Below are 25,660 nucleotides of genomic sequence, written 5' to 3' on the forward strand. Positions count from 1 at the left end.
CATTGAGGTCCCTCTAGTTTTAACCCTGCAGCTGAAAACATAGCAGTTTCAGATGCTATGTTTCACTGGGGGTTAAAGGGACACTCTAGGCACCCAGACCACTTCTGCTCATTGGAGTGGTCTGGGTGCCAACTCCCACTACTCCTAACCCTGCAACTGTAATTATTGCAGTTTTTTATAAACTGCAATAATTACATTGCAGGGTTAACTCCTCCCCTAGTAGCTGTCTATTAGACAGCCACTAGAGGGAACTTCCTGGGTTCTAGCACAGGAAACCTGTGCTAGAGCGTCGCTGGACGTCCTCACGCATTGCTGCGCATGCGCATTAGGTCTCCTCGGCCGGTGGGCGAGATCAGTCTCCCCCACCGGCCAACGTAATCACTGGGAGGAGCGTCGCTGAGGCGGAGACAGCGGCGAGGGACATCGCCGCTGTCCCAGGTAAGTGACTGAAGGCGTTTTTACCCCTTCAGTAACCGGGGAGTGGGAGGGAGAGGGACCCTCTTTTCCTGGCACTGGAGATTCCCTTTAATATAGCCTCTAGTGGCTGTCTCATTGACAACCGCTAGAGGCGATTCCACGATTCTCACTGTGAAAATCACAGTGAGAAGACGCTGGACGTCCATAGGAAAGCATTGAGTAAAGCTTTCCCATGGGCGGTTTGAACGCGCGCGTGGGTTTTAAACACACACACACTCACTCACTCACTCACTCACTCTCACTCACTCACTCACTCACTTACACTCACTCACTTACACACACTCACTCACTCACTCACTCACTTACACTCACTCACTCACTTACACACACACACACACTCACACACACTTTTTATTTTACATTTAATCCCCCAGCCTCCCTTACCTTTGGGAGTGCTGATTGGATTCCCTGGGGTCCAGAGGGGCTGCCCGGCAGCCAGTCCTGCGGGCGCGCGAGGGAGCACTCTCCACTAAGTGCTCTCTGACCAGCTCCCTCGTGCACTGCTTACTGATGCCGGAGCCGTAATTATGTCATATTCCGGCTCCAGCATCAGTGCGGTGCGTGAGGGAGCTGGGCAGACAGTGCACCCTCGCGCGCCCGCCCGCCCTGTGACACCAGGGCCAGCAAGGAGAAGAGGCTGGTCACACTGGCGTACATACCCGGTTGCAGGGCGGCCGGGCCCCCTGGTGGGTCGGGCCCGGTCGCAGCTGCGACCCCTGCGACCGCGGTATGTACGCCACTGACTACGACACTCACCTGGTAACCCTACCTTGCTTAGTAAGCACCACATCAGTTTCACTCCCTCAGACATCTTTGCCAGCGTTTCTGAAGACAGATGCTATATTGCCCCACTTCATGACGTCATCTATACAAAATTGGGTCATTGCCAACGCCAACTCTTGTTTTGGGGCCGTGGCTATCAAAGAAACACCCAACACCTTATAAATACATGAGCTTTACATCTGCTCAGTGCCTTGTTGTGGTTACCGTTTTCATTATCCGAGAGCACGTTCCTTTATGGCTTGATTTATTGATCCCTGCTTGTCTCAACGGTTCTGATTTCTATATTTCTGATCATTGGCTTGTTTTTTAAATTCTGTGTACCTCTATTATTCCTGCCATTTGGCTTATTCTCTGTACTGTGTACATTAAACCAGGCCACTCTAAAGTCCGGTAATACATATCTGTCTAATTTTGTGTGACAGTCCTGTGTGTTGGGTGACAACCTAGACTGACCGTAACGGTTTTGCTAATTTTTAATGCATAAAACCAAAGGGGACAAATTCACCCAGGAGAGTCCTTATTAAACCTATTCTAACAATAGCATTTTGCTCAGCTCGGCATTGCTTTTCTATACGTGATATATGCTGTGCAGTAATATAATTTTTAGCTTTACATTCTAAACTGTTTTCTTGAAAGCATCACCTATGTTAAAGGGATTCTCCAGTGCCAGGAAAACAAACCGTTTTCCTGGCACTGCACGTCCCCTCTTCCTCCCACCTCCCATCCCAAGTTGCTGAAAGGGGTTAACACCCCTTCAGTGACTTACCTGTATCCAGCGCCGATGTCCCTCTGCGCTGGGTCAGGGGGAGACCTATTGCGCATGTGTGGCCGGTGGTGGGGGAGACCTGATGTGCAAGACCTCCCCATAGGAAAGCATTGAATAATGCTTTCAATGCTTTCCTATGGGGATTTCGGTGACGCTAGAGGTCCTCACATAGCGTGAGGACGTCCAGCGTTGTTATAACACACTTTTCGTAGACAGCACTAGAGGAGGACTTAACCCTGCAAGGTAAATATTGCAGTTTATGAAAACTGCAATAATTACATTTGCAGGGTTAAGGGTAGTGGGAGTTGGCACCCAAACCACTCCAATGGGCAGAAGTGGTCTGGGTGCCTGGAGTGTCCCTTTAAAATTATTTACCATTTGTCAATCATCATTAAATGATTACTCCAAGCACCATGACCACTTCATAAAGAAACACTGCACATACAGAGATAAAGAATTCTGGTGTCAGAGGTGTAAATCCACCTCTGGTAATATCACTCGCAGACCGGAACTTGTTAAGGACTGCTAATGGCTATTCGGCACATAAAAGGCATCTGCCATTAGCATGCATAGCGTACTGGTAATGGATGCCACAATCCTCCCCTCTGAGCTGCCCCAAATCCTCCCTCAGTCCTGCCTTCTGGACATAGAGTAACCTTTTAAAGGCATAACTCACATCTGCAACAACCTAGTTTTACTTTTCTGATTTTAAAGATAACTGATGGCATGCTTACAATATAGAGGAGTATGGGTATGTAATAGTTCTCTTGTTCTTTACAGGGAGCTGTCCTTTAAGAAGGGAGATGCAGTGTATGTACTCAGAAAAATTGACAAGAACTGGTATGAAGGGGAGCATCATGGGAGAATAGGAATTTTTCCAATATCATATGTGGAAGTAGGTAGAATTATCTTTCTGTTTTGCATATGTTATATTACAGTTCTTGGTCATTCTTTTTTTTTTTTTTTTACTTTAAACGCTGATATAATTAGCATAAATGATTTGATTTGCACGAAATGCATTTATTTCAGAAAATTAGCCCAACAGAAAAAGCCCAGCCAGTGCGACCCCCACCTCCAGCGCAAATCCGAGAGATTGGAGAGGCCGTAGCCAAATATAATTTTACCGCTGACACAAACGTGGAGTTATCACTCAAAAAGGTAATTTTATCAGCAGAGTCAATTAGACATATGTCATTCTGACAGTTTAATAATTTGTCAAATTACACTGAATTGACTCACAACCAACATAATTATATATACACTACACCTACAGTTCTTGACAATTTACTTTAAAAATGTCAGTGTTTAAGAATCAACTAAAAATCATTATAACAAATATATTATGTTACCAAATTAAGTTTAAAATAATAAATCATTACAGCACAGGATGCATTGTTGCACTACATGATGTCATGACAGCAGGATACCTTCTGGTATAGGTTTAACGATGGTTAAGGTGCCTTGTCTGGCTGAAAATTACAGGAGTTAAAGAGACACTATAGTCATCAGAACCTATACAGCTCAATGGAGTGGCTCCGGTGTCTATATCCTGACAATGGAGGCTGAGCACTGTAAACGCTGCCTTTTCAGAGCAGCGTTTTTTTTTCCCCCTTTAGTGGCATTCACGGTGTTAGTACTGTACAGTATACTGCACCTACATTCAACGACTCGAAGTTCTACATGGAGGCGCTGAAGTTCCACATAGAGATGCATTGATTCAGTGCATCTCTATGAGGAGATGCTAATTGGCACAGCGTGTCATTTTGCTGCACATGTGCAAATATCCTCCCCATGCTTTCCTATGAGAAAGCACTGGACTGGCAGAGAACATCAAGTTTCGGGTCACCTGTGGCGAGACTGGCACAGTGGGGGAAAAAAAGTTGAGTAAAAATACTTTTTCAATTCAATCTAAGGGGAAGGGGGGGACGGGATCCTACATAGTTAAACACTATACTGTCAATAATTCATGTTTGTATTCCCGACACTATAGTGTTTCTTTAAAGTCCAATATCTGAAGGTCATTCAGACACTGAAAAGCGAACTCCTACCCAAACAACACCCAACCGTAAGCCCATAACATTTAAAGGAGCAAGGCTCTTTTTAGATGTGATGGGTTTGTGACCAAGGGCTTTTTAGCAGTTTTACCATGCATTCATTCTCCCACAATTTAACCCATTTTGTTTAAGTGCTTCAAATATATCTTATACATGAAAATTCTTACCTAAACTTATTGTAAATTTCTTTTCAACACCATTTCTGCGGCAGCATCACTAATGGGTTTAAATTCCTCGGCACAGCATACAAGACAGGAAGCAGGGCCGGACTGGGACAAAAATTCAGCCCGGGCAATTAAAGGCAGAGCAGCCCACTATTAGGGGCAGGGTCAGAAAGGGGGCATGTCATGTCACCACCACCAAATGAGTATGTTAATGTCACGCTTCTCCAGAGCATCCAGTGTTTTTAGATGGAAGTAAATGCAATGTTGTTTCTTTTGGGGCGCAAGCATGCGCTGTGTTTGCTGGCAATTTGTCTCTGGTGTCCACAATAGTGGGATACCAGAGATCAAAACAGGAACAGGGCTGTTAAAGTGTTGTGCATGTGTGGGGATGTTCCCTGTGGTGTTGTATATGTTTGGAGGTTGCATGTGTGTAGAACAGACTTTTTGTGTTGTATTGTGTGTAAAGGGGTCTGTTTGTGGCGTACTGCATGTGGCTAGGGACTGCAGTCTGTGTTTCTGGGTTGTAAAGTATGTGTGTGTATTTATATAGGGCCTGTGGATGTAGTGTGTGCATGTAAAGAGCTGTACTGTGTGTTTGTGAGTGTATCTAGGGGCTCTAGTGTGTGTATGCATATAGGAGCTGTACAGCACATGTGTATAGGTGCAGTGATGTATGCATAGGTGGTGTAGTGTGTACAGGCGGTGCGGAATATGTATTTATAGGGGATATAAATTACTGTGTTTGCATGCAGGAGGTGTAATGTGTGTGTTTAAAGGGTCATAACGCATGAAAGTGCAGGGAGTGTAATGTATGTTTAGGGGGTATAGAGTGTGTATGTGAGTGCCGGGGGTATAGTGTGTATATAAGGGGTATAGAGAGTGTGTGAAGTGTGTTTGTGTGTAAGTGCAGGAGGTGTAGTGTGGATATAGGGCTATAGAGTGTGTGCTGTGTGTTAATGCAGGGGCTGTAGTGTGTATATAGGGGGATAGAGTGTGTTTAGTGTGTTAGTGCAGGGGGTGCTGTGTGTAGTGTGTTAGTGCAGTTGAGCAGTATGTTTGTGTGAGTGCAGGGGGTACAGTGTGTGTAGTGTGTGTGTGCTAGTGCAGGGGGTGCAGTATGTTTGTGTGTTAGTGCAGTGTGTGTATTGTGTTTGTGTGTTAGTGCAGGGGGTGTAGTGTGTTTGTGTGTTAGTGCAGGGGGTGCAGTGTGTTTGTGCAGTGTGTGTAGTGTGTGTGTGTTAGTGCAGGGACTGCAGTGTGTTTGTTAGTGCAGGGGGTGCAGTGTGTTTGTGCAGTTTGTGTAGTGTGTTTGTGTGTTAGTGCAGGGGGTGCAGTGTATTTGTGTGTTAGTGTAGTGTGTTTGTGTGTTAGTGTAGTGTGTTTGTGTGTTAGTGCAGGGGGTGCAGTGTGTGTGTGTAGTGTGTGTATGTGAGGGGGGTGTATATAGTGGATGATATGGCCATACATTATAAATTTAAGAATTAAACAAAAAAAGTAATTAAAAAAAAAAAATTATAATACTATTTACCACCGATCCCAGGTGGTCCAGCGGCAGGTAATTCAGTCTGTACCCCGCAGGGTACAGACCATGTTTCTCTCCCTCTCGCGAGCGCTGTTTTTTCAGAGCGTTGCCATGGGTTACCATGGCAACGCTCTGATAATCTCTGAGCTCGCGAGAGGATGAGAAGGAAGCTGCTCGGCGTTCTCCCCTCCGGCCCATGATGGGAGACAGGACTCCACCTTGGGGCCGGTGCTGCCCTGCATGGGCCGGCAGGAGAGATCTCTTGATCTTTCCTGCCGGCCTCGGCCCATGGCCATCGCGGCCCACCGGGCATTTGCCCGGTTTGCCCGATGGCCAGTCCGGGCCTGACAGGAAGTAATTAACTAATTACAGAATTTTATTAAATACTTCCCCCTTAATAGAGACTTCTGTGTTATTATAAAGCCTCCTCAAAAGGGTAGGAAGTAGATGCTGCTGTGAAAGTGGCCCTGGAAAAGAAAATTCTTGTAAGTATTATGTTTCCTGGTCAACACAGCAGCATCACTAATGGGGAATACCAAAGAAAGACGGTAGCGAGCTAATTAAATAGCTGCAACATTATTTAATGTAGACTATTATTATGCGAGTGGAGATGGCACACTAACTGTAAATTGACTATCCTGCCTCTTATGAATACCTAAACTGTAGGTCAAGTTAGTCCTGCTATATAGGCGGTCTACTAGACCCTGGGGAATACCATGACACTCATTGAAGGTAATCCAAGAAAAGAAAATGTATTGTACCCCAGAAGGAAAATCCTGCTGTAGGATCGAGAGGGAAAAAAAGACTGAAGTCTCTGGGAAGGGGAAGGTGTTTATTTAATTAATTACTTCCTTTCCTGTATTCTGAGTCGAGGAATTTAACTCATTAGTAATGCTGGTGTGTTGGTCAAGAAATATATATTTTTTAAAGTAGAAACAGGGATTTATTTTGGTACATTACCTACAGAGAACACACCACCCCCTCTCCACAAGTAATAAAATAAATAAATACTGGTTTGAAAAACTATGTGGAAATACACATACACACACTAAAAAATAAAATTAAAAAAAACATGTCACTTGTCTATTTATTATTACAACAGCCTGGTCTATGTTGATGGTTAGTTTTTTTTTACAATGTGAATGTTTGCTGAGCTGAATAGCTCCCCTATTCCTGGATGAGTAGGAGGAAGAAATAAAATCTCTCATCCACAGAACTCTTAAACTAAAAGTCTGAAAGATAACTACATAAGATTTTGATTTGTTGAGATGGCAATTGATATTTTTAATAATTTTAATGGGAACATTCAGGTGCATTAGCTGAATGCAGAGGTATTAGCTGCAGCAGAGGCCTAAGCCATGTATAATGGAGGGGTGGGTGCCCTCATGTCTTAAGAAAGTCAAAACCGGTAATCTCTTGTATTATTTAAATAGGGTGACAGAGTAATGATTCTGAAGAAAGTTGATCAAAACTGGTATGAAGGAAAAATACCTGGGACTAACCGACAGGGCATTTTTCCAACATCCTATGTGGAAATCGTCAAGAAGAGCCCATCAAAAAGTGTGGGGGATTCTCCTGATCGATCAATACCTCAGAGTTATTCAAGTGAAAGATTGCACAACATGAGTACATCTACGGTAAGGAAACGTCTACTTTTTTTTCTCAGCCATTCAGTTTATTTGTAAGTAAAGGAGCACTATAGTGTTACCTCCCCACACATGGGTAAATAAATACTTTTTATTTGTTTATTTTTGTCTTTGAGCTTGCGCTGCTCGCTCAATGGTCACCCCACCTCCTTGGCGGAGATCATTAATCTTGCTTATCTCTGCCAAGCCAGTGCTTTCCCATAGGAAAGCATTGATGGGCAGCATGCATGCACGCACTGCACCAACAAGATGGCCTCTAAGAGACCCTATGATTGAAATAACCGAGTTTAACTCTGCTTTTCAGCAGTAGAACCCCTTGTGGCTGTCAGTATGACATCCACTAGAGGCATTTAAACCCTGTAATTTATACATTGTTGTTCCTGCAGGATAGCAATGGTTTACAATACAGGGTTAAAACAAGAGGAATATAGCACCCAGACCACTTCATTGAGATGAAGTGATATGAGTGCATGTAGTGCCTCTTTAAATGTCCACATTACTGGCTTGTGAATATTGTGATCAGTTACTGTATTGATGACACAGTTAGAACACAAATACAGTAGGCACCTGCGTGAAAATACGTTATCTCCACAAACGTTCTCTCGGCTTTTAATTTGAGAATTCCTGGACAATTATACTATGGAACTGTAAAATGGAATGCACATTGTGCCAAAAACATACTGCAGTATAGTAGGTTACATGAACCACTGGATATAGCATATTATTTATGTTTCCATTGTTTGTTTTCCCTACATATTGAGTTGTAAAATCTTAGCAATTCCAATTTAAACATTTTCAAATAAAAATTATCTTAACTTTCAAATAGTACATGAGCTTAAAGAATACCTCATTTGTAACTGATGTGAAGAGTGAATTTTCAATGGTTACCTTGTTGCTTTACATCTCTGTATCCAGTAAGAGTTTGAACATGTTGTGCATACCAAACTTAGTGTTTGCTTAATGAAAATTAATACATCTGTATTAAGCATAGTCTGATCTAGCTCTTTTAAGGGACACTATAGTAACCGGAACTACTACAGCTTAATGTAGTGGATCTGGTGTCTATTGCATGTCCCTGCAGGCTTAGCAATGTAAATGCTGCCACTTCAGAGAAAATGCAGTGCGTACATTGCCGCCTAGTATAGTAGCAGTCACTCAGATGGTCACAAGAGGTATTTCCTAGTCCAGTGAGCAGCACTGGGGTTCAGCGTCTCCACTCTCTGCATGGAGGCACTGAACACTCTTAATAGAGATGAGGAGATGCTGATTGGCACTGCGCTTGTGCAATACCCTCTATGGAAAAGCATTGGATTGGCTGAGATCATCAAGATCATCAAGATCAATGATCTCACACACCCCTGGCTGGCTAAGGAGGGCCAGGAACCTACATAGTTTAACACTATAATGTCAGGAATACATTGTTTGAAGCAATAGTTTATAAATATCTCAAAGGAGCACTGTAGCCTATGCTATAGTTTTCCCATACCTATTTAGGTCGCCCACTCCCTGTGGGGTTGAAAGGGGGAGTTTTGCTTACTTTTCCTCTTATGCTGTGCTGGTAACAAGATTGAGATCCCATAGGGAAATCCTAGGATCCTAGTGTGCACGAGTGGCAATTCCCTGCATATGGTCTCTATGAGCAGAATTTCATTGAGAACAGAGTCTGATTCCGTTTCCAAGGAGAAACCGCTCTAGGGGCTTTCATGTACAGCCACTAGAGGTTTTTTTTTAACCTTGCAATGGAAGCATTTACATTATTTTACATTTCAGGCTTAAAACTAATGGTCCTGCTGATCCAGATCACTTCACTGAGATGAGCATTTGTGAGATCAAGCATTGATGTTGGATAAGAAGGTCTGGCTCAAAATCAGTGTTCCAGTTCATCCCAAAGGTTTTTAATGGGTTTAAATAAAGGAATGTCTGCAGGTCACTCGAGTTTCTCTACACTAAATTTGTCAAACCATATCTTCATGGACCTCGCTTTGTGCGAAGGGGCACAGTTAAGCTGTAACCGGAAAAAAAATGCCTTCTCCAAAGTTGAAAGCACTTTTCTAAAATGTCTTTGTATCCTGTAGCATTAGGCAGACCCTTAACGGGATTTTAGGGACCTAGCCTAAACCCTGAAAATGAGCACCAGACCTTTCATCACAAAACCTTACAGTAGGCACTATGCATTCTGGTAGGTATAGGACTGCCCGATAGTGAAAGGTGATTCATCACTCTGGTGAACCTATTTTCAGTTCTCCAAATATGAAAATTCCATATAAGCTATGCTTTATATAATCCACCCATTGGCATTGCTAATATTGATGTATAGAGAGTTAATAGCTGATCTGCCATGGAAACGTATGTATTTTATGAAACTCTTTACAGTTCTTTTGCTGATATTGTTACCAGAGGCAGTTTAGAAACCTACAGTGAGTGATGCAACAGATGATCAGCGATTTGTGAGTATGTGTGGCCTACCACTTCACACCTGAGATGTTGTTGTTCCTAGATAATTACACTTCACAATTGTAGCACAGTAAGCACATTTGACAGGGATAGATCTAGGTATGCATAAATGTCATGAAATGACTTGTGGAAAAGGTGGCACCAGTTGACATTTCCATGTTTAAAGTCCCTGAGCTTTTCTGCCAGTGTCTGTCTATGCAGATCACATGGTGATGTGCTGGAGGTTATGCTCCTGTTAGCAATACATGTGGCTGAAACATGTGAATGCAATAATTAGTTGAGGTTTCAACATACATTTGGCCATAAATGGTAAACTCCCCTATAATCCAGCACAGTCCCTATCTTAACACTCCTACTCTTCAGATAATTCTGACAGTTGATTTTTGGCCATTTCAATGCTACTCCTGAAGAAGCATTGGGGCCCTACTTGAAATGTGCCACAATTGCTTCACTCATCCAATCACATCAAATATTAAGGCTTTCAGTTATTGAAAGTTGTCACTAGCAAATGCTCTAGTGCACTGATGGCGAACCTTTTTGAGCCTGAGTGCCCAAACCGCAATACATGCCAACTTTTTTTCCTTAAAGTGCCAACACGGCAATTGCGTGTGTGTGGGGGGGTGCGTGTGTGTGTGGGGGGGTGCGTGTGTGTGTGGGGGGTGCGTGTGTGTGGGTGTTGTATGTGAGGGGTGCTGTGTGTGTATGTGAGGGGTGCTGTGTGTGTATGTGAGGGGTGCTGTGTGTGTATGTGAGGGGTGCTGTGTGTGTATGTGAGGGGTGCTGTGTGTGTATGTGAGGGGTGCTGTGTGTGTATGTGAGGGGTGCTGTGTGTGAGGGGTGCTGTGTGTGTGTGTGAGGGGTGCTGTGTGTGTGTGTGTGAGGGGTGCGGTGTGTGTGTGTGTGAGGGGTGCTGTGTGTGTGTGTGTGAGGGGTGCTGTGTGTGTGTGTGTGAGGGGTGCTGTGTGTGTGTGTGTGAGGGGTGCTGTGTGTGTGTGTGTGAGGGGTGCTGTGTGTGTGTGTGTGTGAGGGGTGCTGTGTGTGTGTGTGTGAGGGGTGCTGTGTGTGTGTGTGTGTGAGGGGTGCTGTGTGTGTGTGTGTGTGAGGGGTGCTGTGTGAGGGGTGCTGTGTGTGTGTGTATGAGGGGTGCTGTGTGTGTGTGTGTATGAGGGGTGCTGTGTGTGTGTGTGTGTGTGTATGAGGGGTGCTGTGTGTGTGTGTGTGTGTGTATGAGGGGTGCTGTGTGTGTGTGTGTGTGTGTATGAGGGGTGCTGTGTGTGTGTGTGTGTATGAGGGGTGCTGTGTGTGTGTGTGTGTGTATGAGGGGTGCTGTGTGTGTGTGTGTATGAGGGGTGCTGTGTGTGTGTGTGTATGAGGGGTGCTGTGTGTGTGTGTGTATGAGGGGTGCTGTGTGTGTGTGTGTATGAGGGGTGCTGTGTGTGTGTGTATGAGGGGTGCTGTGTGTGTGTGTATGAGGGGTGCTGTGTAAGTGTGTGAGGGGTGCTGTGTGTGGGGGGGTGCTGTGTGTGGGGGGGTGCTGTGTGTGGGGGGGTGGTGTGTGGGGGGTGCTGTGTGTGTGTGTGGGGGTGCTGTGTGTGTGTGGGGGGGGTGCTGTGTGTGGGGGGGGTGCTGTGTGGGGGGGGGGGGGTGCTGTGTGTGGGTGGGGGGGGGTGCTGTGTGTGTGGGGGGTGGTGTGTGTGTGTGGGGGTGGTGTGTGTGGGGGGGGGGTGGTGTGTGTGTGGGGGGGTGGTGTGTGGGGGGGGGGGGGGTGGTGTGTGGGGGGGGGGGTGCTGTGTGTGTGGGGGGGTGCTGTGTGTGTGGGGGGGTGCTGTGTGTGTGGGGGGGTGCTGTGTGTGTGGGGGGGTGCTGTGTGTGTGGGGGGGTGCTGTGTGTGTGTGGGGGGTGCTGTGTGTGTGTGTGGGGGGTGCTGTGTGTGTGTGGGGGGGGTGCTGTGTGTGTGTGGGGGGGGGTGCTGTGTGTGGGGGGGGTGCTGTGTGTGATTGGGGGGTGCTGTGTGGGGGGGTGCTGTGTGTGTGTGGGGGGGGGGGTGCTGTGTGTGGGGGGGGGGTGCTGTGTGTGGGGGGGGGGTGCTGTGTGTGGGGGGGGGGTGCTGTGTGTGTGGGGGGGGGGGTGTGTGGGGGGGGTGCTGTGTGTGTGGGGGGGTGCTGTATGTGTGTGTGGGGGGGTGCTGTATGTGTGGGGGGTATGGGTACTGCTGGCGGGGTATGGGTACTGCTGTGGGGGGTAGGGATACTGTGTGTGGGGGGTAGGGGTGCTGTGTGTGGGGGGTAGGGGTACTGCTGGGAAGTAGGGGTACTGCTGAGGGGTAGGGGTACTGCGTGGGGGGTAGGGGAACTGCTGATGGTGGTAGGGGTACTGCGTGGGGGTGGTAGGGGTACTGCGTGGGGGTGGTAGGGGTACTGCGTGGGGGTGGTAGGGGTACTGCTGAGGGGGGTAGGGGTACTGCTGAGGGGGTAGGGGTGGTGCTGGGGAGATAGGGGTGGTGCTGGGGGGGTAAGGGTACATCTGGGGGGGTGGGGTGGTGCTGGGGGGGTAAGGGTACTTCTGGGGGGGTGGGGTGGTGCTGGGGGGGTAAGGGTACTTCTGGGGGGGGGGGGGGGTGGTGCGGTGCTGGGGAGATAGTGGTGGTGCTGGGGGGGGTAGGGGTGCTGTGTGTCAGCCATCCCTGGTGGTCCGGTGGTGGCAGGCAGTGCTTCCGGTTCGGGAGGCAGGGGAGGGATCTGTGATCCTGATCCCCTGTCCTCCCGCGCGATGCTGTGTGGAGCGTTGCCATGGTAACGCTCGGCAACGCTCCACACAGCATCGCGTGGGAGGACAGGGGATCAGCATCACAGATCCCTCCCCCTGCCTCCCGACACGGAAGCAGAGCAGGTGCCTACTCTGCAGTGATGGCGGACCTGTGGCCGCGTGCCCACAGAGAGGGCCCGGCGTGCCATAGGTTCGCCATCACTGCTCTTGTGGCTGTCCCATTGACAGCCACTAGGGGCAACCTAACTGACAAATGTAAACATTGCCTTTTTTGCCCACCCCTGAGCGGCAGGTGGGGGCCCTAAAGTAAAATGATGGGGGGGAGGGGAGGGAACTATTGTCCTCCCCCCTGGCCCCCACCTCTGAACGGTGGGTGGGGGCCCTAAATTAGAATGGGAGGGGGACCTAATGTCCTCCCCCATGCCCCCCACCCCTGAGCAGTGGGTGGAGGCCCTAAATACTAATAAGGGGGGGACCTAATGTCCTCCCCTCTGGCCCCCACCCCTGAGCAGCGGGTGGGGGCCCTAAAAAAATAACTAACCCCCCTCCCCCAGGTGACTAGGGGTCCCCAAACCCCTAGTCACCCCTCCCCAAAATAACTATCCCCTATCTACCCCCCTAACCCTAAAAATAATGAGGGGGGGGGGCCTTTAACTAAGTACCTGTAAAAAAAAAAAAAAAAACTTACCATTTGAAGTTTTCTTTCTTCTGAAATCTTCTCTTTTCAGCCCCCAAAAAGGCCAAATAAAAAATCCATAATAACCAACGCACAAAAAAAAAAAAAAGAGTGCAAAAAAAAATGATCCATCTTCACACATGGGGGGCTCCGCGCAGACTGAGCTGCGCAAGGCGGGGGAATTAGGCTCAGAGCACTCTGATTGGTGGATTTAAAGGAAAACTCCAGTGCCAGGAAAACAATCTGTTTTCCTGGCACTGCAGGTTACCTCTACCTCCCACCCCCCAATCCCCAGTTGCTGAACGGGGTAAAACCCCTTCAGTTACTTACCTGAGGCAGCGATGATGTCCCTCGTTGCTACTTCCTCCTCCGCGCCGCTCCTCCTTCTGACTCCGTCGGCTGGTGGGCGAGACTGATCCCACCCACCGGCCGAGGAGACCTAATGCGCGCATTAGCGCTCCCCTCAGGAAAGCATTGAAAAAGATTTTCAATGCTTTCCTATGGGGAATTGAGCGACGCTGGAGGTCTTCACACAGCGTGAGGACGTCCAGCGACGCTCTAGCAAAGAAAATCTTTGCTATGAGTCAGGAAGTGCCCTCTAGTGGCAGCCACTAGAGGTGGAGATAACCCTGCAAGGTAATTATTGAAGTTTATAAAAAACTGCAATAATTACCTTGCACGGTTAAGAGTAGTGGGAGTTGGCACCCAGACCACTCCAATGGGCAGAAGTGGTCCAGGTGCCTGGAGTGTCCCTTTTAGCTATCCAATCAGAGTGCTCTGACAGGTAAATTAAAGGACTGACAGGTAAGTCTCTACATTTATCTGTCATAGCACTCTGGTTGGTTGGTTTGAAATCCACCAATCAGAGTGCTCTGTGTCATTTTACACAGCGTGGGAAAGTTCTTTGGAATTTTCCCATGCTGTGTAATTTGACTCATAACACTGGTTATTCACCAATCAGAGCGTTATGAGGGGGGAGGAGGGGCTGCTCACTGTTTAATAGACATGCCCCTACTCACGGTATAGCGAGTAGGGGCAACATTTACTAATACTAAGTAATTTTTACTTCGTATTAGTAAATTTGGCTGAAAGACCAATTTAGGTCTTTCAGCCTTTTGGTAGATAACATGGGAATTAGGGAATTATCTACTAAGCGGCTGCAAGAGAAGTGCCGAAGTCCCGAATTCCCGAAACTTTTCCCCATGCACATGCCTACCACCTACCATGTTGTGTTCCTAATAATACACACATTACTTAATAACCTCTGTCAGATAATGCCCATATTAATAAATATGATCCTACACCAGTTTATAAGGCTGGGTGAAATGTTTCATAAGTATGAAATATGAACTTTAACATAGGCATACTTACACGTTACACTTTGAGAGGTTCTAGAGAAATAACGAATTCCCAAGTTTATGCATTCTTTGAAAAGTTTCCAAAACTATCATCATGAATACTAACTTACAATAAAATGAGTCTGCTAAAAGCAAGACAGCCATCCCTATAATTTTTTTTATATATATGTTTTATAATACCCGAATATATGCCTTTTTTGGAGTATATGTTTAGGGAGAGAGGATACATGTCAAAGGAATTGGTAAAAGGAAACAATCGCTAATTCAGCTTGACCTATTTGGCCTACAATGTACAATTACTTTGCCAATTCTGCACACTTCATGGTTTAGTGACTACTCCATTAAGGTTACCATATTTCCTGGACACATATCACTTATAAATATTGATGGACAGTGCATAAAAAGTATGGTCTTGCAGAATTTGAAATTCAAATTCTTAAGTTAGTCATTGATTAATCTCTGCATATGAATTCTAGATATGTTCGTGTGTCCTGGAGAATGTTGCAAATCTGGCAGTCCTAAACACAATTTCTGTATTGACTTTCTTCCTTCCTCAAGCTCTTATTAAAAACACATTGTCAATCTTTATTATTCCTGTTCTCTGGGATAGCATGTTTGACACTATTGAGCAATGATCAACGCCTAATGCTTTAATAATCCCTTAGTCATGCTTGTATTACAATTCTAGCTGAGACACTGCTAATGTCACCAGATGGCGCACTCTGAACTTCCTTTCCTTTAAAATATTGTTTACTAGGTAAATGAGTAAGAATTTTAAAGGAATAGAGGATATGGATTGCATTGACCATGCCATGTAAATGCCCATACACACTTAAGTATTAAACATATTGACAGGGCAAATACAGAAGTGCACGTGCTGGCTCTCCAGATGCCTGTCTGACTACTATTCCAACAATGCTTTGTTAGCATTTTGCTCACAGGGGATTCCGGTAATGGTTGTCTAGAGAGCAAAGGTTGGAAATTAATAGTAGCCTCTGGGTCATCTAATTTGTTCAAGTAACTTAATTATTTTCTTTTCTGTTTAAGTGAATGATATCACTGCAAACCATTACTGGTTCTGCTGTCCATGCACAGCTACTACACAGCACTGTCATCGAAAGCTATGAATGAGCTTTTCAAGGTTTATTTCAAGCACCATGACCACTTTAATTATTTGAAGTCTTCAATATGGCTGGAGTATGTATGTAGAGCATTCTGCTTTGAAACACTGCACCTGCAGAGAGTAACTCATCTGCTGCTGGAGATATAACTTGAGTTCTTGGCTGGCTAATGTCAATTCTGTGCAACTCTTTGCCAATTAATGTTGACCCCTCTGATTTCCAGCTTCTGCAGCTTTGGGGGACCACCATGGGGGATCTGAGTCTGGCAGGGACCCAAGTAAGGTGCCAATAGGCACTAAATGGTTTGCACCATTATTGGGAAACTGGGCCATGGTACTCCTGGCATCTTAACCACTTTAGCAGGCTGTAGTTGTTATAATGCTTGGAGTAACCCGTTAAGTAATCCGTGGCCCCCATGGAAAATGTAAAGTTAGCGGCATGTGTCCAAATTTGTCTTCAAGGACAAGAAATAGATAGTATGTAATTGGAAGAGAGATATAGGGTATCTAAGGTGCAAAAAGAAAAAGAACTACACAGACACACCACCATAAGCCACTGTACAAATTGATATATAGAATCTGCCCAGTCAGTGCATCAAGTATAGCCCACAGATTGAATCAAGCTATTCTATCCACCATATACATTAGTATGGCCAAAATGTGTTTTGGTAGCAAGACCATGAAAAGCAATCCTCCAAAATTACCATACAAGCCTAAAAGAATGTTCCCACGGATATATTAATGTAACCCTCCCCTCTTATCTTAGATAGATCTCCTCTGACTTTGTAATGGGTCCACTAGGTGACTCTGGTCCACTAGGTGACTCTGGACCACCAACAGCAGATTCTCTTCTCCCTCACTATTTACACTTTCAGGCTCTCATGACCCACTGCAGTCTTATAACCTCTATTTATTTACTTTTCCTTTTCCTTATTATTTACCTCATTTTCTTTTCATTTGTTCATTTACTTTTTGTCAAATCATTATTTTGTTTTTCTCCTTTCCAAATGTAGCCTCTGTCATTAAATGAACCATTATTCCAAGGTTTACTGTCCAATGCTAGTCTACAACAAACATGTGTTCTTACTGCGAGTGTTGTACTATTTAGGTTATCATCCCCCCTTATTTAAGTTAAATAAATCATTACTTATCTTTTTCACCCCATGGTCTAGTCTCACCATGGCCTCTGCTCCTCCCCTGGCTGAGATCAACATTACTGATATCAGCCAATCTAATGCTTCCCTATAGAGAATCATTGGGAGGCTATTGTGCATGCATATTCAAATAGATACGTACTGACTCAATGCATTTCTTTGGAAAGCGCTCTGCATCTCCATGCAGGAACGCATCCCGAAAGCCCCCTCTAATGGCTGTCTGATAATAAGCTGTAGTGTCCATTTAAAGTTTATCCTATCCTACACTAACTGGGGTACTTTGTAAAATGAAGTTTAGTACATAAAGCCTCATGTACCTACATTTATAGTCCAGAAATAGTTACAAGCTGGAAGATGAACAAATTCCTCTGCCAGCAGCACATACCACTCATGTAATGTCTGCAAATGTCTGGCTAAAAATACCAGTACCCCACTCCACTTCCAACTAGTAAAGGGGGAGGGAGGATGGTGGGACAGTATCTCTCTTATGCCTCTTATTACAGAAATTGCTATAACACGTTTGTTTCCTTTCTTTATAAATCTAGTATTTAACGGTTACTCGAAGCACCGTGACTACTTCACTGATTTGAAGTGGTCAAGGTGCCTGGAGTCTGTACATGCAGTAGTTAATGTAGAGAAATGCAAAGTTATGCACTTTGGGGTCAATAATGCACAAGCAACTTGCCACATTCTACTGACACAAATATTACCACTTACCTTTTTATTTGCAATTGGTGCTAAGGCACAAATATCATGGGGCAATTGTGATCTCTCTCCCAGTCAAATTCCTGGAGGATGACTAGAGGAGGTTTTTTTTTATTTTTGTTGCTTTTCAGGGAAAGTTGAAAGGATAGTTGAAATGTTTTTAACATATACAGACCTTATTGTTCCATTTGTAAAAACAAAGTTTTAAAAAGCAAATTTAGTTTATAATTTACTGAATAAGCTGTACTTCTATTTCAACAATAATGTTTCTATATACACTGCATCTCATGTTCCCGATGTAACAAAATAATTTTAATTTGTAAAACTACTCCACGCTACTCCATGTTTTTTCCACGGCTTCAAAGATTCTGTGAGCTAGGTCTATATAAGTATAATATAACATTATTTTTGAAGACTGTATCATGTAACATTTAAATTGCAACTATTCAGTTCATATTCCACCCAATATAGTCTTTAAATTGGTATGTTTTAGAAGCATGGTTGGTGATACCTTTAATGATGCTCTGCTATCAGATGTATGATTTTTTATATATAAGGCATTCATGGTAGTAACTGCTATTGGATACATTTGCTGTTTATTTAACAGTGGTCTGAAGTTCGTTTAGAACATTGGTAGGAATTGCATACTCAGCCACTTGGAGAACTCAATTCCAAGCATCTAACTGTCATACATAAGGAATGTAGTTCAAATTGCTGTCTACATGAAAGAACATTATTTAACTTTGCGTGGAATTGTTTTTTGTTTCTTTTTTAGATGAGATTATAAAAATATCTAAAATGTTTATTTAAAAAGAGAAAATGAGAAATATTCTTCATTGGTTGGCTAGTGCTAGGCCTTTTTTTTTTTTCTTCATGACTTCCCCTGGAGTGTAAGTTAGCCTACATCCCTATCCTGAAACTCATACTGCCACTTTGAATAGGGTGACTCAGAATTCTCTCAGCGTTTGACATTTAAAGACTCGTCCATAAGCTGATGAAGTTACACATTTCAAGTTCTCTCCTGGTTATCTAGTTTCATGTACTAATTCAATCTGGCATTGCTACCTGAAAAAATTAGATAACTTGTCATCCTTTAAAATCCAACGTAATGTCTGCTAACATAATATGGTACAGTGTTTTACTTTTCTGCTTTCCTTTTTATTTCTAAAGTTGACTACATCTAAAAGGATCCGTACACCACCTCTTACTCTAAAGCAAGACGCATCCCCGGGTGCAAACAGTAGTAAAGGGAAATTAGGGGTTGTAACCAGCGAATGGTTGTCATTGACTGTTGGCTGTTCACCTTCAACCACACCTGCCCCAACTCCACCACCTTTTCCTCAACATTTTGTAACTGGTGGAGAGAATTTTAGCCCTTTGCCTCTAACTATTTTACAGCCTGAACAGTTAAACTCAAGTTCTATCAGTACCCGTATAAAAGACGGACAATTTGTACCTATTGCATCCCCAAAGACTGATTCAAGTTTCCATCTACCCATTCCTTCACCATTTCTTAACACTACCGCTCCCTCTCCTATAATTCAGGAGCTTGAGATCCCATCCTTGCCTGAAATGATTGATGAGAACATCAGGATGTCTGAAAAACCAGAGCACTATGGGGATCAAACAGAAAGAAAGGGAGTTATGGGGGATAAACCAGTTACTGAAGGGTTCCCCGACAAAGGTAGAGCATTACAAGTTGAGAGGACCGATCACGTCCTCTTAGGTGCTACTGCAGGGACATCGACACCCCAAAACCAAACTTCATCTGATGAACAGGAAGAGGAAATCTGTCAAGAGCTGCTGTCAATCATTCAAGGGGGACAAATGAAGAGTCAAGACTCAAGTTGTTACAGTCTTGTTCCTCCTACTGACCAACTCCCAAGTCTCTACATAGAAGAGGATGGGCCAAGTAAAAAACTAAACTCTCCAGTAGAGAGCATAACGCAGCCTATTGTATGTTTTGAAGTGTACCCAGCCAGTGCAGAGGTATTTTCCAGTCGAACCACTGTGTTTGTCTTGTGCATATATAAAAAAAAAAAGTGTCCTGTTTAAATACTTTGATGCTCAAAAGAATTCATGGACACACTAAAATAAATATTTACACTCGCACACTTCATCCTTGTATTGTCCTCTAGCTGCCTTTGTTGTATTGTATGATTGTGTACATGCATTTAATAACTACTTGTTTTACTAGAAAATACCTTACAATGGTTAAATGCCATCCTCTATCTTGAGTGATGAGCATAAGGTATACGTTTATATAAATTTATTTAATCACAAAGGTTTCCTTACCTAATACATTAATTTAACAATCTATGTATATGATTAGTTCAACCACATAACAGTTGTACTAATAGAACATCCATGGTGCTTACCATCAGGATAGGTTAATTCAACAGTCCTTAAAGAATGATAATTAGACTTTCTTTTTAGATTTCAAATTCTGATTAGTTTACAGGTTAACTTATAACCATTTTGTGTTCCCATTCCTGATAATCATTGGCACATACTATTGAATACAATTTACTATCATGCGAGGTTTAGGCCAATACTACTGAATAGAAACTCTAACTCGTCCATTTTGGCGTAATGTTTGCAACTTAGTTCTTAGTGCACTCAACACAAACAGTTTCTGCCTTTTAGGATCATAATCAGCATATTGTTCAATGACAGTCAGTTAATAAATGGCTTATTACATGTTACTTGTAAGTTCTTAATAGCAAGGGTATTATTTACCCTGGGTTCACATACTGTTGATCTAAGAGCATATTCAGTTTATGTACATGGACTTTGTTTAAATAAATAACTAAATAAATGGAAAAATAATAGTTGGACAAATGAAGAGTTAAATGATTTACTAATTCTTCAAGGTAAATACATTTCGGGGCATATTTCGGAATTTCAGTTTGATAACTCACAATGTATGCATTTGATCATTCAAATATAAGCTAAAAGCCCATATATCGCAGTGTGTATAAAACTAAAACTTGAGTTAAAATTATAACTAAAAATAAAATATTACATATAAATAGGGGAAAATTAATATCACCTCAGCCCCCATTTATGACAGATTTTTTTTTAAGCGAAATATTCTAAAAAATGAATGCTTATATTTCTAAATACATATAAATAGATAATCTAATTTCCCCTTCATTCTGAAATCAGGTAAATATTTTCATAGTCAGTTGTTAATTTGTTGGTGCAACCATAACCAAAGTATTATTACCCCATTCTCTCAAAAGCTTCAGATTTTTTTACGAGTCTTATCTATATTATATTGTAGTTTGCCTTTCATTTAACTTATGTTTTTTTTCCTTTCTTTCAAATGTTTAAGAAAGCCTCACAGAGGCTTCCCACATCCTCTTCTTCCCAACTTTCTTCTAGCCATCCATTTCATGCTGTCAGCGTTCCTTCATCTGACCCTCTGTGTACTCCATGTCTGTCAAATATATCACACTCCTCCTCTCCTCTAACCAAATTCACATCCAGGCAAGAAACACAATCTCCACGGTTCAAGGTAACACCAAACTGCATGTGGTTTATACATGTCTGTCAATATACTAAAAAACAGCCTAAGGTTAGATTTCTAAATTAACACAATACCAACCTCTGAATACATAGACCTATACTAACTTAATCTCATACCATTAACACATCAGCATGAGTGCTGCCCATATCTCCCCTTATTTTTTACATTATACATGATTGGGCATGCCAAAGTGAGACATATTTGCTAAAGGCCAGATAATACCTACTGTGAGTAGACTACATGGTAACGGCATGATAAATTCCAGTCATGCTTACAGGGCATTATATCATTCAAGTGGATATTGCATCCAGAGGTATTATGATGTGGTGTAATACAGACAAGACTAGGTATGACACTTTGGAGAATAAAAACTGCTGCAAGAAGTCCACTCTATTTTTTCTTATTTTCTGAAAAAGTAATTTGGCTAAAGAAACACTCCATGCACCATAACCACTACAGCTTGCACTCCCCACGCATTGTAAGTAGTCAAACCATTTTAGAACAGATTTAACCCAGGGTCCATTTTGTTTAATCCGGACAGCATTGGTAGGCCAAGAGTGCTAGCAGTGGGTTAGCCCAGTATTCTCTGCTAATCACTACCATATAGATTGGACAGAATCTATATGGTACTACGGCTGTAGTGGTTATGTTGCATAGAGTGTCCATTTAAATGTAGCATCCCTTAGAGATTCAAGGAACTATTGAATGAGAGAACGGTTTTAGGCATCAGGTTCACTTAAAGCGGCACTGTCACCCCCTACCTCCAAAATAAGTATTTCATATATATGTAATCTTTATGAAATACTCATATTGACTGTGTTGAAATTTCACTGACATGTCAATCCACTCAAAATATATATACTGATACAAAGTGGAAACTACATTGTCTCAGTATTTTTCCTACGCTTGACACTAGATGGAGCTACCACCGTCAAGAAGTGTAAATCCCCCAGCCATCACCAGTGACAGCTGCAGGGAATTGGCTCGGTCTACGGTAGATCCCTTGGTCTCCTTCATAGACTATAATGCTGTACTCACGCATGTGCAAGAGTGCAGCAGTGATATCGGCTCCTGGTGCTAGAGGACAGGACAGATGATCTGTTCCAGTAAGTTAAACACACCTTTCCCAACCACTGGACTACCAGCGGGGTTCTCTGCAAAATCTAAGTTCCTAAACGGTGACAGTTGAGCCTAAAAATAAAGGTTTTTTTTTAAACAGAGTGAAGATAACGCATTAATTCTAGTTTATTACCCAGTCAGTAACCTTAGGTTAGATGATGATTGAGGTAGCACTATGTTTGTTTAGAATACTATTGGGTGTTTTGTTTTTTTGGGCAGCTGTCTCAGTCCACAGTAGAGGATGTCAGGTTTAAACTAGGCTTTCACAGGTGGTTCAGTCTGTCTCTGTCAGTTTAAATTATCTGACACATAAGAAGCTGGGATCATCTTTTAATCTGGTATCAATTCACATGGAATACAATTTAAGATCTCAAAACTTATGGACATTCTAGCCTTAAAGAGGACCTGGTGCTTTCCTATAGCCTGTACTTTACAGTTCATATACGGAGACAATGATCCACTATAAAAGTGGATCATTTTTGAACTATGGCAAATAGTAATGATAATCATTTTCCAAAGATCACATGCTTTGATTTTCATTTTTACTTAATAAGCAGCTCCTATATGCCATATATATTTGAATTCTTGCTTAAGAGATATATGCATAGTTCTAGCCAAATTGACGCGATTAATTTGTAGATTTGTGCACAAATTATTTTCCGCTGGTACAAACAAATCAAATCCCTTTTAATCTATGCCTGAATTAATTGATCTGTCCGGGATTTACATGTGGAGTCTTATTCAATTAATAATTTGAGCTGCCCTGAAAAACTGGTTTAAATCCCTGCACCATACCTAGCTAAAATGTGTGATTTTATCTACCTATATTTTGATTAGCTGCAATGTGCTGGCCCAAACCATTTCAGTTTTGTGTCCTTTGCATGACTAAGCAACTCTCGCTGGAATCAAAGAGTTTAAGTATTTAGAATTAGTAGGCAATAAATATAGCATCAGAGGTACCTGCAAATTAATGCAACTTGATATAGTTGCACACAGCTCAGGCAATATAGATTAGACATTTTGCTCCAGCAATGCATTATGCATGCCATCAGACATGGTATTTGTGTTATCTTAGAATGAAACACCAAGTCCAGAGGTGTGAAAAAAGCATCATAATGATACAGAAGGTGACATTCTCAAGTGTTATTTTAACTTAGTGCAATTGACAGTGTATACTTTAAAGACACTCATTCTGTATATCTGAAGAATGATTCAACTGTGTTTTTGTTTCAAAGTATTGTCTCAGCTGTTGCAAAGTCTCATTTGTATCTGCAAAAATAAAGCAAACAGCTGCCTTCCTTTAGAAACGATTACAGGACCACACAACGTCAGACAAATGTGACAACAAATAAGCAAATAAAAATATTCTGTGAAATCTAAAGCAATGTATTTCATTGTGCTGGGAGTTTAACTAGGCAGTCAGAGAACATATCCAAACTATCATCCATCTTCTTTCACATAAATTGTCTAAATAACCCATCATTTTGTTGATAGTGAAATGCAGGCTCGAAATTTCCTGCCAGAGATTTTCCATTAGAATGCAATAAAAAAAGTGTCCCTGACATTATAACAACAAGCTTCATAAATCTTTTATTCCCCTGTTAACACTTTTTTGGAAAGATAGCGTTATAAAACTATATATATCTCAATATTTGTTACCCCTATTTTACATTCTCTTGAATCAGTGTTTAATTGCAGAACAGTACATTGCACTACAAGTTTTTTCGTTAACTAGATAATCAACAGTGTAAGAGAAGTATTCGACTACTTACCATAGGATGATATACTACAGAATATTTGGGACCACAACAACTACAGTGGGTGGTAGTGAATAGGCAGGCCCTTTAATCAAATGTGATTTAGTTTAGCACCCAGCCCTCATAAACTCTATAGCAAAAAAGTACCTTCTATTTGGGGGTTAAAAAGCATGCACCTTAAAGAGACACTGTGGGGACAACAATCATTTAATCTAATTTATCTAGCAGTGTGCCGTCATTCCATGTTAAATTATTTTCAAGCAGTTTAACACTAAATAAGGGTCCCTACCTATTCTCCACTGTACATATGGCTAGAGCCGAGATCACACCCATCCTTCTAATACCATACCATTTCATACAAGCAATGGATGCTCCGATAGTCTGAAAGTGGTTAGCTAACACTGTCAGGCAATCACCGCTGCTTAGTCTAAACCTTCCTCATTAGCATGAGCAGCACAGGGGGGATGGGCTAATGGGGACGCTCATTTAGCATTGAAAAATGAAAAACCGTTTTAAGCTGAATGAAAGCATGGTTCTAGTGAACTACAGACACTATAACTACTTCAATGAGAGGACTGTTACAGTGCCTACAGCGTTCCTTTATTCAACTATGTATTGTATTTCTATGAACATGCTGCCTAGGCTTCCCAGTGTAAATGCTCTATAACTCCTAGAGTAGGTAAGCATGCATTACACTGCAGTCCAATAGCACTGGGTGGGATTGCAATCCACGAATAAATAGGTTTGGATTGCCCAAAAAGTCTGAGACTTACAAGGTTGATGAAAATTGTTGTTTAAAAAAAATTGAAAACCTACAATTTAACAGCCACAACATACACTTTGTATCAGTTTAACATGTTAATTAGGAAATCCTATAACCATTTATTAACGCATACAGCCAGGCAGCTCGCCACCATAGGAGTTTAATCCTGTAGAGGCTAGAGTATCAACGGGTGTAATGTCACCTGGGGCCTTTAACTTACTTGGCATGATTTGTGATTTATACTTTATCTACTTGACTCAATTACTGTTGGAAAGAAAACAAATGTACTAGAGATGGCTCAAATTATTTTTACACAAGCCAATACTATTTGAATGCTAAGTTAACACTGATCAATTCATTTTTTGATGTATACAGTTTAATGAAAGCTAAGCAGTAGTGTAATTTGGCATTAATCCTTTAAAGTTTGAGACAGAAATATAGAATTCCTTGGTGGAGAGCACTCACAGGACTCGGAATAGTGAAGAAGATGCTTTTATAGCAGCAATCAACTCATACATCAAATTTCACCCTCCAATGAGCACCATGTTTCCCTGTATTTAAACTGCCATGGTATCACTTATTGTATGTCTCGAAAAAAAGTCCAGTTGGACTGAAACGTTGACACTGACAAGTTTGATTATGAATTGATTGCACCGAGGCACTGACAAGACGGGGAGCTATTGAGTGTGAGACACAAGGGATTATATATAGTATTACACATCTTGACATGCACATAAATGTTGGATATAACAGGTGCAACAATTGACAGCATTTTTGAACCTGATATATCAATCATTATACCTAGGTACACAAACCATTCTACAAAATGCATGCATCAATGGAC

At 42.7% G+C, this 25,660-nt stretch overlaps 1 protein-coding gene across 19 annotated transcripts in view; it reads left to right on the forward strand.

Moving 5' to 3' along the window:
- Positions 1-25,660, forward strand: part of SORBS2 (sorbin and SH3 domain containing 2) — a 293,640-nt gene that overhangs the window by 235,315 nt on the left and 32,665 nt on the right. For 16 of the 19 annotated variants that reach the window (XM_063458106.1, XM_063458108.1, XM_063458107.1 and 13 more), the window contains 5 exons: positions 2,807-2,921; positions 3,056-3,184; positions 7,200-7,403; positions 18,816-19,634; positions 20,983-21,165. In XM_063458106.1, the coding sequence (XP_063314176.1) occupies positions 2,807-2,921; positions 3,056-3,184; positions 7,200-7,403; positions 18,816-19,634; positions 20,983-21,165 (1,450 nt within the window). The remainder of the gene's footprint in view (positions 1-2,806; positions 2,922-3,055; positions 3,185-7,199; positions 7,404-18,815; positions 19,635-20,982; positions 21,166-25,660) is intronic. The other 3 variants (XM_063458109.1, XM_063458105.1, XM_063458110.1) reach the window with 2 other exon arrangements.

Source organism: Pelobates fuscus, chromosome 6 (assembly GCF_036172605.1).
Source record: "Pelobates fuscus isolate aPelFus1 chromosome 6, aPelFus1.pri, whole genome shotgun sequence".
Classification (NCBI taxonomy): Eukaryota; Metazoa; Chordata; class Amphibia; order Anura; family Pelobatidae; genus Pelobates; species Pelobates fuscus.